Source organism: Oncorhynchus mykiss, chromosome 21, assembly GCF_057628025.1.
Source record: "Oncorhynchus mykiss isolate SJ-2025 chromosome 21, ASM5762802v1, whole genome shotgun sequence".
Lineage (NCBI taxonomy): Eukaryota > Metazoa > Chordata > Actinopteri > Salmoniformes > Salmonidae > Oncorhynchus > Oncorhynchus mykiss.
This window is the reverse complement of record NC_143042.1, coordinates 56,683,760-56,697,823: the sequence shown is the minus strand read 5'-3', so window position 1 is coordinate 56,697,823 and position 14,064 is coordinate 56,683,760. Positions and strand designations below refer to the sequence as shown.

Here is a 14,064-nt window from a genome sequence, read left to right as displayed (position 1 = left end):
CTCCCCCTGTGTTCTACAGGACAGACCAGAGACAACATTAGACCCACTATCCTCCCCCTGTGCTCTACAGGACAGACCAGAGACAACATTAGACCCACTATCCTCCCCCCTGTGTTCTACAGGACAGACCAGAGACAACATTAGACCCACCATCCTCCCCCTGTGTTCTACAGGACAGACCAGAGACAACATTAGACCCACCATCCTCCCCCTGTGTTCTACAGGACAGACCAGAGACAACATTAGACCCACCATCCTCCCCCTGTGTTCTACAGGACAGACCAGAGACAACATTAGACCCACTATCCTCCCCCCTGTGCTCTACAGGACAGACCAGAGACAACATTAGACCCACTATCCTCCCCCCTGTGCTCTACAGGACAGACCAGAGACAACATTAGACCCACTATCCTCCCCCTGTGTTCTACAGGACAGACCAGAGACAACATTATACCCACTATCCTCCCCCTGTGTTCTACAGGACAGACCAGAGACAACATTAGACCCACTATCCTCCCCATGTGTTCTACAGGACAGACCAGAGACAACATTAGACCCACCATCCTCCCCCTGTGTTCTACAGGACAGACCAGAGACAACATTAGACCCACTATCCTCCCCCCTGTGCTCTACAGGACAGACCAGAGACAACATTAGACCCACTATCCTCCCCCCTGTGTTCTACAGGACAGACCAGAGACAACATTAGACCCACCATCCTCCCCCTGTGTTCTACAGGACAGACCAGAGACAACATTAGACCCACTATCCTCCCCCTGTGTTCTACAGGACAGACCAGAGACAACAGACCCACTATCCTCCCCCTGTGCTCTACAGGACAGACCAGAGACAACATTAGACCCACTATCCTCCCCCCTGTGTTCTACAGGACAGACCAGAGACAACATTAGACCCACTATCCTCCCCCACCCTGTGTTCTACAGGACAGACCAGAGACAACATTAGACCCACTATCCTCCCCCACCCTGTGTTCTACAGGACAGACCAGAGACAACATTAGACCCACTATCCTCCCCCACCCTGTGTTCTACAGGACAGACCAGAGACAACATTAGACCCACTATCCTCCCCCCTGTGCTCTACAGGACAGACCAGAGACAACATTAGACCCACTATCCTCCCCCCTGTGCTCTACAGGACAGACCAGAGACAACATTAGACCCACTATCCTCCCCCTGTGTTCTACAGGACAGACCAGAGACAACATTAGACCCACCATCCTCCCCCTGTGTTCTACAGGACAGACCAGAGACAACATTAGACCCACTATCCTCCCCCTGTGTTCTACAGGACAGACCAGAGACAACATTAGACCCACTATCCTCCCCCTGTGCTCTACAGGACAGACCAGAGACAACATTAGACCCACTATCCTCCCCCCTGTGTTCTACAGGACAGACCAGAGACAACATTAGACCCACCATCCTCCCCCCTGTGTTCTACAGGACAGACCAGAGACAACATTAGACCCACTATCCTCCCCCCTGTGCTCTACAGGACAGACCAGAGACAACATTAGACCCACTATCCTCCCCCTGTGTTCTACAGGACAGACCAGAGACAACATTAGACCCACCATCCTCCCCCCTGTGTTCTACAGGACAGACCAGAGACAACATTAGACCCACTATCCTCCCCCTGTGTTCTACAGGACAGACCAGAGACAACATTAGACCCACTATCCTCCCCCTGTGTTCTACAGGACAGACCAGAGACAACATTAGACCCACTATCCTCCCCCTGTGTTCTACAGGACAGACCAGAGACAACATTAGACCCACTATCCTCCCCCTGTGTTCTACAGGACAGACCAGAGACAACATTAGACCCACTATCCTCCCCCCTGTGTTCTACAGGACAGACCAGAGACAACATTAGACCCACTATCCTCCCCCCTGTGTTCTACAGGACAGACCAGAGACAACATTAGACCCACTATCCTCCCCCCTGTGTTCTACAGGACAGACCAGAGACAGCATTAGACCCACTATCCTCCCCCTGTGTTCTACAGGACAGACCAGAGACAACATTAGACCCACTATCCTCCCCCCTGTGTTCTACAGGACAGACCAGAGACAACATTAGACCCACTATCCTCCCCCACCCTGTGTTCTACAGGACAGACCAGAGACAACATTAGACCCACTATCCTCCCCCACCCTGTGTTCTACAGGACAGACCAGAGACAGCATTAGACCCACTATCCTCCCCCTGTGTTCTACAGGACAGACCAGAGACAACATTAGACCCACTATCCTCCCCCCTGTGTTCTACAGGACAGACCAGAGACAACATTAGACCCACTATCCTCCCCCCTGTGCTCTACAGGACAGACCAGAGACAACATTAGACCCACTATCCTCCCCCTGTGTTCTACAGGACAGACCAGAGACAACATTAGACCCACCATCCTCCCCCTGTGTTCTACAGGACAGACCAGAGACAACATTAGACCCACTATCCTCCCCCTGTGTTCTACAGGACAGACCAGAGACAACATTAGACCCACTATCCTCCCCCTGTGCTCTACAGGACAGACCAGAGACAACATTAGACCCACTATCCTCCCCCCTGTGTTCTACAGGACAGACCAGAGACAACATTAGACCCACCATCCTCCCCCCTGTGTTCTACAGGACAGACCAGAGACAACATTAGACCCACTATCCTCCCCCCTGTGCTCTACAGGACAGACCAGAGACAACATTAGACCCACTATCCTCCCCCTGTGTTCTACAGGACAGACCAGAGACAACATTAGACCCACCATCCTCCCCCCTGTGTTCTACAGGACAGACCAGAGACAACATTAGACCCACTATCCTCCCCCTGTGTTCTACAGGACAGACCAGAGACAACATTAGACCCACTATCCTCCCCCTGTGTTCTACAGGACAGACCAGAGACAACATTAGACCCACTATCCTCCCCCTGTGTTCTACAGGACAGACCAGAGACAACATTAGACCCACTATCCTCCCCCTGTGTTCTACAGGACAGACCAGAGACAACATTAGACCCACTATCCTCCCCCCTGTGTTCTACAGGACAGACCAGAGACAACATTAGACCCACTATCCTCCCCCCTGTGTTCTACAGGACAGACCAGAGACAACATTAGACCCACTATCCTCCCCCCTGTGTTCTACAGGACAGACCAGAGACAGCATTAGACCCACTATCCTCCCCCTGTGTTCTACAGGACAGACCAGAGACAACATTAGACCCACTATCCTCCCCCCTGTGTTCTACAGGACAGACCAGAGACAACATTAGACCCACTATCCTCCCCCCTGTGTTCTACAGGACAGACCAGAGACAACATTAGACCCACTATCCTCCCCCCTGTGTTCTACAGGACAGACCAGAGACAGCATTAGACCCACTATCCTCCCCCTGTGTTCTACAGGACAGACCAGAGACAACATTAGACCCACTATCCTCCCCCCTGTGTTCTACAGGACAGACCAGAGACAACATTAGACCCACTATCCTCCCCCTGTGTTCTACAGGACAGACCAGAGACAACATTAGACCCACTATCCTCCCCCTGTGTTCTACAGGACAGACCAGAGACAACATTAGACCCACTATCCTCCCCCCTGTGTTCTACAGGACAGACCAGAGACAACATTAGACCCACTATCCTCCCCCTGTGTTCTACAGGACAGACCAGAGACAACATTAGACCCACTATCCTCCCCCTGTGTTCTACAGGACAAATAAGTCACTAAGAATGAATATCAACAAATATAACATATCGCACTAGCGATGCACGATAATCTCAAAAACACACCTAGCGACGACATGGCTGAAAAACAGCTGTTGCCTGATGCACTGGGCAGAGACTGGAAGGACAACGTGCCAACACATCGCATCCCGAGGACACTGATCTAATTCTGATCGGAGTTAGATGCCTTCACTAATCCATGAGCAGGGCCCCCCCCCAGCAGTCACGCCCCTCTCCTGCAGCCCCCCCCCCCCAGCGGTCACATTCGGATCTATATGGGTCCTTCCAGACAAATCAGTTAAGACGACACTCGAGACAATCATACCAGATCCAGCCGGTGACATTTAAAATTCTGGATCCGGACGCGGAAGACCTCTAAAATCAGAGTACATCAGTCTCCCTCCTCCCCCTCTGTTCCACAGGACAGACTATGGAAAACATCAGCTCAGTTAAGTGCCATTTCAACTAGTTGGATATTTCAGAAACAGACCATCATAAAGACTAATAACCAAACAGGTCCATTCAGAGAGAGACAGAGAGGGAGACAGAGAGGGAGGGAGACAGAGAGGGAGACAGACAGAGAGAGACAGAGAGAGACAGAGAGAGAGAGAGAGAGAGAGACAGAGAGACAGAGAGAGACAGAGAGAGAGACAGAGAGAGAGAGACAGAGAGAGAGACAGAGAGAGAGACAGAGAGAGAGACAGAGAGAGAGACAGAGAGAGAGACAGAGAGAGAGAGAGACAGAGAGAGAGAGAGACAGAGAGAGAGAGACAGACAGAGACAGAGAGACAGAGAGAGAGAGACAGAGAGAGACACAGAGAGAGACAGAGAGATGTCCAGTCAGATTATGTCCATCTATCATACGGTGTCCCTTGATGTTCTTTCCGTTTGTCAACCAGTTGCTATTTCTAAATCCGATGTAAGTTCTACCTTCATCGTCGTCGTCGTCATCGATCCCGTCTCCCTCGCCGTCCGAGTCGGAGGCCTCGCAGTCTTCGATATCGTAGCCATCCAGGTACGTGAGCTGTGGGAGGAGCTTGAAGATGCTCTCTCTGTAGTCTCCCAGGTTGGTGACCTCGCAGTTAAACAGGTCCAGGGACTTCAACACGGGAAGTTTTTTCTAAATGGTGGGGGGGGGGGGTGAGGAGGTCATGACAGTTCATTCAAACTACAACTGACGTAGTCACGGTTACAAGACACACGAAGACCAGTGAACAGTCTTATTTCAAGTTAGACAATGAGGTTATAACCAATCGTACTCCCAGCTAAAGTCGTCTTATACACAGTCTCACCAGTGGTTCCAGTGTGCTGATGTCCTTGAACTTGTTCCCAGAGAGGTTGAGGTGTGTGAGGTTGACCAGCCTCTCAGCCAGCACCTCCAGACCACCGGATATCCTGTTGTCACTCAGCTCCAACTACAGAAGAAGAAGAGGAGGAAACATACTCTGGGTGTCACTGAGTAGACTGATACCCCATGTCATTGATCTACAAACCATAGGTAAGGCTTTACTGTGAAATAACTATGCCCCCAGTGCAATTATTTTTAGTCAAATTAATCTAAAATTGTATTTATTTTATATAACCTTATATACCCTCGAGCTGAGGGTAGTAAACACGTTATTCTGCTCCACATGGCCCAACTTTCAGTTAAAGAGATAAGATAACCTACTACAGTAGTTTCATGCTGGTCTACTATGATGCAACGTTATTTTAAAAACAGTACTACAGCAGTGAGACCTAGTGTGCAGGCTAACGACCCTTTCCCAGTTTGGGTATAGAGATGTAAAATAAACACAAACCATTGTGGCCGTACCTTTTTTAATTTCCCCAGTTTGGGTATGTTTGAGACGTTGACGAGGCCGACGTTGATGAGACTCAACAGTTCCAGGTTCTCAAACTCCTCCGTTACGCCCTCCATCTTCCCCTCGTTGGACCGGCAGTTGTCCAGGACCAGCTCCTGAACCTGGGACACGAGAAAGAGACGAGTCTGTCGTTTCACTAGTAAAGCTAGTTATAGGGAAATATTTGACCACTATTTATATCAAAAACTTTCATTTTGTGTTTCGAAGTTATTTTATTTGGCCTGTGAATAGTGGTCATGCTCAGAAACGGAACTGTTTGTAAACTCGGGACACGTGATGTAGCGTTATTTGACCAGCTAAAGTAGAAACGCGTTGTTAGCCAACTAAATAATGATATTTAACCGGTTAAAGTGGACCCAAACGGTTCATGGCCAATGTACATTTAATATAGTTTCAGTCGACTAAAAATTTTATATTTGGTAGCTTTTAAACGGTGAAAAATGGTGTGATGATTCGCTGTCTTTGTAGCTAGCTAGTTAGCCAACATGCTAACACGTTGAGGTCTCATAATAATGGCTACTGCTATGCTAGCTTCTAGCTAAGTTCAGTGTGCTAACTATTATAGCTGGCTGATGCTAACTACTATAGCTAGCTGATGCTAACTACTATAGCTGGCTGATGCTAACTACGATAGCTAGCTGATGCTAACTACTGTAGCTGGCTGATGCTAACTACGATAGCTGGCTGATGCTAACTACGATAGCTGGCTGATGCTAACTACGATAGCTGGCTGATGCTAACTACGATAGCTGGCTGATGCTAACTACTGTAGCTGGCTGATGCTAACTACGATAGCTGGCTGATGCTAACTACTGTAGCTGGCTGATAGCTAGCTGATGCTAACTACTATAGCTGGCTGATAGTAAGCCTGTTTGTTACAAAATATACATATGTATAAAATAAAACTGCAGCAGATGGCTTGCAATATAGAAATACAACCATCTCTTTATTTGGGTAAAATGTGTACTTACCATTTTCCTGTTTACCTCATGTTTACCTCATGAACCCGGTTAACTTAAACTGGCGGTGCCGAAAACCAACGAAATCAAATACAGTTTTGCTATCTAGTTTACAATATACATATTTATCTTCTGAATTTTGATTTGGAGAAAACGTAAAGTTTGTAACTATCATACATTTCTAGCAGTAGGCTTGGTTCTTATATGAAAGGACCCCATGTGCTCGCCATGACTTCCCACACACCGTAAACTTTGGTGTTACCTACTTAAATCCCTACAGATCTAGATAAATCAAATGAGTTACTTACATCCGACGGCGTCCTATTTCTCAGTTCTAGGTGAATTCTCTTTTTCATGTCCATGTTCCCCTCTTCTCTCTCTCGGATCTGGTTGGAAAGTGTTGGTTTCTACCGCCTGCTATATAACTATCTATCGGGAAGAGAGAGAGCAGCCTTTTCGTTCAAATCAGAAAGTGGGTCAAATGCGAATAACTTGTTTTTTTGTTGCGCCGAGTCTAAGCCCCGGAGAAACGAAATCCTCCACAGCGCCCCCGTGTGGTTGCGTTCCCACACTGCAACCAAACATGCGTGCCTGATTTCCTGCTAATGCAGCTTGTTATTAAGCTGAAAATAACAAATGATGCATTTTTTTAAATATACGACGGATAGACACGTAACTGTCTGTTTCTTGGCTATTTATGAGATAATTTGACCGGTATTATTATTATTACTGTATTTAATTAATCGAATATAATTCCCTCCTTTCAAGTTTTTTGCTGCCGGTAATGTTGATGGACTATCAGTTGTTACCACACGGTGGCAATGTTGCTATCTCATTTGCATGACTATAGACTGTGTTCCTCAGGCCTTAAATTCAAAAGTACAATAATTCACCTACTATGGAACTGTCTGGAGTTGGAGCCGTAGAATTACGAATTTGAACCATCTCCGGTTGTAAGGTATGAAACCACGTGGCTTTGAATGTTTTACTGGGTTCCATTATTCTAATTTAGAACTTTCACCAGCTCTGGTGTTCTACCCAGTTCCTTCACACCTTCTCAAGTCTCTTGTTTTACCCCCTGAAGTCCCATTCATTGTGCATCCCTGTAGCCTACTGTTGTTTATTGCTGCCTTCCCTGTTTTAAAGCGGCAGTCTGTCTGTAATTCAAACAACATATTGTGTGAGTTTAAGAAAGAGACTAGTTTTTTGTTGTTGTTGTGTCATAATGTTTATTTTAATAAGTCACATGATTATACTGTAGTCATCTCACAACAAGACACATTCATAACATGTGTTGGTGGTCCAACACAGGAGATGAATAGCAACATCAACACCACTGAGGTAATAATAAAATATATACACTGTAAGGTTCCAGCCAGGCCCTTAGTGATGATGTCACCACCACAGCAGCACCAATACTCCATCACCAAAGCACAGTGAGACCACTGGAAAAAGCACAGAAAGAAAATATATACCAGTACTGCTTTAACAACCAAGGTATGGTGTATATAGGGTACGTATGGTGTATATACAGTACGTATGGTGTATATACAGTACGTATGGTGTATATAGGGTACGTATGGTGTATATACAGTACGTATGGTGTATATACAGTACGTATGGTGTATATACAGTACGTATGGTGTATATAGGGTACGTATGGTGTATATAGGGTACGTATGGTGTATATACAGTACGTATGGTGTATATAGGGTACGTATGGTGTATATAGGGTACGTATGGTGTATATAGGGTACGTATGGTGTATATACAGTACGTATGGTGTATATAGGGTACGTATGGTGTATATACAGTACGTATGGTGTATATACAGTACGTATGGTGTATATAGGGTACGTATGGTGTATATAGGGTATGTATGGTGTATATAGGGTACGTATGGTGTATATAGGGTACGTATGGTGTATATAGGGTACGTATGGTGTATATACAGTACGTATGGTGTATATAGGGTACGTATGGTGTATATTCAGTACGTATGGTGTATATACAGTACGTATGGTGTATATAGGGTACGTATGGTGTATATAGGGTATGTATGGTGTATATAGGGTACGTATGGTGTATATAGGGTACGTATGGTGTATATACAGTACGTATGGTGTATATAGGGTACGTATGGTGTATATAGGGTACGTATGGTGTATATACAGTACGTATGGTGTATATAGGGTACGTATGGTGTATATAGGGTACATATGGTGTATATACAGTACGTATGGTGTATATAGGGTACGTATGGTGTATATACAGTACGTATGGTGTATATTTATTTTATTTTACCTTTATTTAACCAGGTAGGCAAGTTGAGAACAAGTTCTCATTTACAATTGCGACCTGGCCAAGATAAAGCAAAGCAGTTCGACAGATACAACAACACAGAGTTACACATGGAGTAAAACAAACATACAGTCAATAATAAAGTATAAACAAGTCTATATACAATGTGAGCAATTGAGGTGAGAAGGGAGGTAAAGGCAAAAAAGGCCTTGGTGGCAAGGTAAATACAATATAGCAAGTAAAACACTGGAATGGTAGTTTTGCAATGGAAGAAAGTGCAAAGTAGAAATAAAAATAATGGGGTGCAAATGAGCAAAATAAATAAATAAATTAAATACAGTTGGGAAAGAGGTAGTTGATAGGGCTAAATTATAGGTGGGCTATGTACAGGTGCAGTAATCTGTGAGCTGCTCTGACAGTTGGTGCTTAAAGCTAGTGAGGGAGATAAGTGTTTCCAGTTTCAGAGATTTTTGTAGTTCGTTCCAGTCATTGGCAGCAGAGAACTGGAAAGAGAGGCGGCCAAAGAAAGAATTGGTTTTGGGGGTGACTAAAGAGATATACCTGCTGGAGCGTGTGCTACAGGTGGGAGATGCTATGGTGACCAGCGAGCTGAGATAAGGGGGGACTTTACCTAGCAGGGTCTTGTAGATGACATGGAGCCAGTGGGTTTGGCGACGAGTATGAAGCGAGGGCCAGCCAACGAGAGCGTACAGGTCGCAATGGTGGGTAGTATATGGGGCTTTGGTGACAAAACGGATTGCACTGTGATAGACTGCATCCAATTTGTTAAGTACGGTATTGGAGGCTATTTTGTAAATTACATCGCCAAAGTCGAGGATTGGTAGGATGGTCAGTTTTACAAGGGTATGTTTGGCAGCATGAGTGAAGGTTGCTTTGTTGCGAAATAGGAAGCCAATTCTAGATTTAACTTTGGATTGGAGATGTTTGATATGGGTCTGGAAGGAGAGTTTACAGTCTAACCAGACACCTAAGTATTTGTAGTTGTCCACGTATTCTAAGTCAGAGCCGTCCAGAGTAGTGATGTTGGACAGGCGGGTAGGTGCAGGTAGCGATCGGTTGAAGAGCATGCATTTAGTTTTACTTGTATTTAAGAGCAATTGGAGGCCACGGAAGGAGAGTTGTATGGCATTGAAGCTTGCCTGGAGGGTTGTTAACACAGTGTCCAAAGAAGGGCCGGAAGTATACAGAATGGTGTCGTCTGCGTAGAGGTGGATCAGAGACTCACCAGCAGCAAGAGCGACCTCATTGATGTATACAGAGAAGAGAGTCGGTCCAAGAATTGAACCCTGTGGCACCCCCATAGAGACTGCCAGAGGTCCGGACAACAGACCCTCCGATTTGACACACTGAACTCTATCAGAGAAGTAGTTGGTGAACCAGGCGAGGCAATCATTTGAGAAACCAAGGCTGTTGAGTCTGCCGATGAGGATGTGGTGATTGACAGAGTCGAAAGCCTTGGCCAGATCAATGAATACGGCTGCACAGTAATGTTTCTTATCAATGGCGGTTAAGATATCGTTTAGGACCTTGAGCGTGGCTGAGGTGCACCCATGACCAGCTCTGAAACCAGATTGCATAGCAGAGAAGGTATGGTGAGATTCAAAATGGTCGGTAATCTGTTTGTTGACTTGGCTTTCGAAGACCTTAGAAAGACATGGTAGAATAGATATAGGTCTGTAGCAGTTTGGGTCAAGAGTGTCCCCCCCTTTGAAGAGGGGGATGACCGCAGCTGCTTTCCAATCTTTGGGAATCTCAGACGACACGAAAGAGAGGTTGAACAGGCTAGTAATAGGGGTGGCAACAATTTTGGCAGATAATTTTAGAAAGAAAGGGTCCAGATTGTCTAGCCCGGCTGATTTGTAGGGGTCCAGATTTTGCAGCTCTTTCAGAACATCAGCTGAATGGATTTGGGAGAAGGAGAAATGGGGAAGGCTTGGGTGAGTTGCTGTTGGGGGTGCAGTGCTGTTGACAGGGGTAGGAGTAGCCAGGTGGAAAGCATGGCCAGCAGTAGAAAAATGCTTATTGAAATTTTCAATTATGGTGGATTTATCAGTGGTGACAGTGTTTCCTATCTTCAGTGCAGTGGGCAGCTGGGAGGAGGTGTTCTTATTCTCCATGGACTTTACAGTGTCCCAGAACTTTTTTGAGTTAGTGTTGCAAGAAGCAAATTTCTGCTTGAAAAAGCTAGCCTTGGCTTTTCTAACTGCCTGTGTATAATGGTTTCTAGCTTCCCTGAACAGCTGCATATCACGGGGGCTGTTCGATGCTAATGCAGAACGCCATAGGATGTTTTTGTGTTGGTTAAGGGCAGTCAGGTCTGGGGAGAACCAAGGGCTATATCTGTTCCTGGTTCTAAATTTCTTGAATGGGGCATGTTTATTTAAGATGGTTAGGAAGGCATTTTTTTAAAATATCCAGGCATCCTCTACTGACGGGATGAGGTCAATATCCTTCCAGGATACCCCGGCCAGGTCGATTAGAAAGGCCTGCTCGCTGAAGTGTTTCAGGGAGCGTTTTACAGTGATGAGAGGAGGTCGTTTGACCGCTGACCCATTACGGATGCAGGCAATGAGACAGTGATCGCTGAGATCTTGGTTGAAGACAGCAGAGGTGTATTTAGAGGGGAAGTTGGTTAGGATGATATCTATGAGGGTGCCCATGTTTAAGGCTTTGGGGAGGTACCTTGTAGGTTCATTGATAATTTGTGTGAGATTGAGGGCATCAAGTTTAGATTGTAGGATGGCTGGGGTGTTAAGCATGTTCCAGTTTAGGTCGCCTAGCAGCACGAGCTCTGAAGATAGATGGGGGGCAATCAGTTCACATATGGTGTCCAGAGCACAGCTGGGGGCAGAGGGTGGTCTATAGCAGGCGGCAACGGTGAGAGACTTGTTTTTAGAGAGGTGGATTTTTAAAAGTAGAAGTTCAAATTGTTTGGGTACAGACCTGGATAGTAGGACAGAACTCTGCAGGCTATCTTTGCAGTAGATTGCAACACCGCCCCCTTTGGCAGTTCTATCTTGTCTGAAAATGTTGTAGTTTGGAATTAAAATGTCTGAATTTTTGGTGGTCTTCCTAAGCCAGGATTCAGACACAGCTAGAACATCCGGGTTGGCAGAGTGTGCTAAAGCAGTGAATAGAACAAAGGGTACGTATGGTGTAGGGTACGTATGAATATAGGGTACGTATGGTGTATATACAGTACATATGGTGTATATAGGGTACGTATGGTGTATATACAGTACGTATGGTGTATATACAGTACGTATGGTGTATATACAGTACGTATGGTGTATATACAGTACGTATGGTGTATATACAGTACGTATGGTGTATATACAGTACGTATGGTGTATATAGGGTACGTATGGTGTATATAGGGTACGTATGGTGTATATACAGTATGTCTGGTGTATATACAGTACGTATGGTGTATATACAGTACGTATGGTGTATATAGGGTACGTATGGTGTATATACAGTACGTATGGTGTATATACAGTATGTCTGGTGTATATAGGGTACGTATGGTGTATATACAGTATGTATGGTGTATATAGGGTACGTATGGTGTATATAGGGTACGTATGGTGTATATACAGTATGTCCGGTGTATATAGGGTACGTATGGTGTATATACAGTACGTATGGTGTATATAGGGTACGTATGGTGTATATACAGTATGTCTGGTGTATATAGGGTACGTATGGTGTATATACAGTATGTCTGGTGTATATACAGTACGTATGGTGTATATAGGGTACGTATGGTGTATATAGGGTACGTATGGTGTATATAGGGTACGTATGGTGTATATACAGTATGTCTGGTGTATATAGGGTACGTATGGTGTATATACAGTATGTATGGTGTATATACAGTACGTAAGGTGTATATAGGGTACGTATGGTGTATATAGGGTACGTATGGTGTATATATACACTGGGGACAGCCAGGAGTCATCAGGAGTCATGTCCCCAGTCCACCTGGCCGTGCTGCTGCTCCAGTTTGAACTGTTATAATGCTCAGAGTTATCTGTGGTTCTGGGCCATTAGCTCAGATTATAACGATCCTTCACCCAAATCTAGATAGCTGATGTTCTGAAAGAGCTGCAAAAAAATGGATCCCTACAAATCAGCTGGGCTAGACAATCTGGACCCTCTCTTTCTAAGATTTCCACAGAAATTGTTGCAACCCCTATTACTAGCCTGTTCAACCTCTTTCATATCGTCTGAGATCCCCAAAGATTGGAAAGCTGCCGCGGTCATCCCCCTCTTCAAAGGGGGTGACACTCTAGACCCAAACTGTTACAGACAGTAACTTCGAAAGCCAAGTTAACAAACAGATCACCGACCATTTCGAATCCCACCGTACCAAATGAGAACTTGTTCTCAACTGAACTACTTGGTTAAATAAAAGGTTAAATATTTTTTTTTTCTTTCAATGACAACATTGATAAACATCGTCAGCATGTAACAGTTAACAGCAGAGGAAGAGGTGTCTAAAGAACAAACAATACTGTATCATATACAAGAAAACACACCACATATATACTTTCAAATACCTATACAAGAAAACACACCACATATATACTTTCAAATACATATACAAGAAAACACACCACATATATACTTTCAAATACATATACAAGAAAACACACCACATATATACTTTCAAATACCTTGAATATGAATAGCCTGTCAGCCCTACAACGGGTGTGTATGTACAGTATATACGTCATTCAGTAGTACATTTACAGCATATAGGAATGATGGATACTAATCAATATTTATAAATACTAATAGCTGTTTTGTTTGTGGTAACACAGGCAATTATAATAATTCATTTACATACGTTGATTAAAAAGAAATACAATTCTTTCCATACATTTTATAAAAGCGCTGTAGTGATCCAATTGCACCAGGCAGACAGACAGACAGGTAGGCAGACAGGTAGGCAGACAGACAGGCAGACAGACAGGCAGACAGACAGACAGACAGACAGGCAGACAGGCAGACAGGCAGACAGACCGTCAGGCAGACCGTCAGGCAGACAGACAGACAGACAGACAGACAGGCAGACAGACCGTCAGGCAGACCGTCAGGCAGACAGACAGACAGACAGACAGACAGACAGACAGACAGACAGGCAGACAGACAGACAGACAGACAG

The 14,064-nt window shown here is 45.2% G+C and overlaps 1 protein-coding gene across 2 annotated transcripts in view; it reads right to left on the bottom strand.

Moving 5' to 3' along the window:
• Positions 1 to 7,129, bottom strand: part of LOC110530874 (acidic leucine-rich nuclear phosphoprotein 32 family member D) — a 33,903-nt gene extending 26,774 nt beyond the window's left edge. For both annotated transcript variants that reach the window (XR_016490403.1, XM_036958369.2), the window contains exons 1-4: positions 6,881 to 7,129; positions 5,565 to 5,714; positions 5,044 to 5,166; positions 4,682 to 4,871 (exon numbers count right to left, since the gene is read on the bottom strand). Coding sequence is in view for 1 of the 2 variants with exons in the window: in XM_036958369.2 (XP_036814264.2) it covers positions 4,682 to 4,871; positions 5,044 to 5,166; positions 5,565 to 5,714; positions 6,881 to 6,934 (517 nt within the window). In the remaining variant the exon portion in view is untranslated. The remainder of the gene's footprint in view (positions 1 to 4,681; positions 4,872 to 5,043; positions 5,167 to 5,564; positions 5,715 to 6,880) is intronic.
• Between the last annotated feature and the right edge of the window lie 6,935 nt (positions 7,130 to 14,064).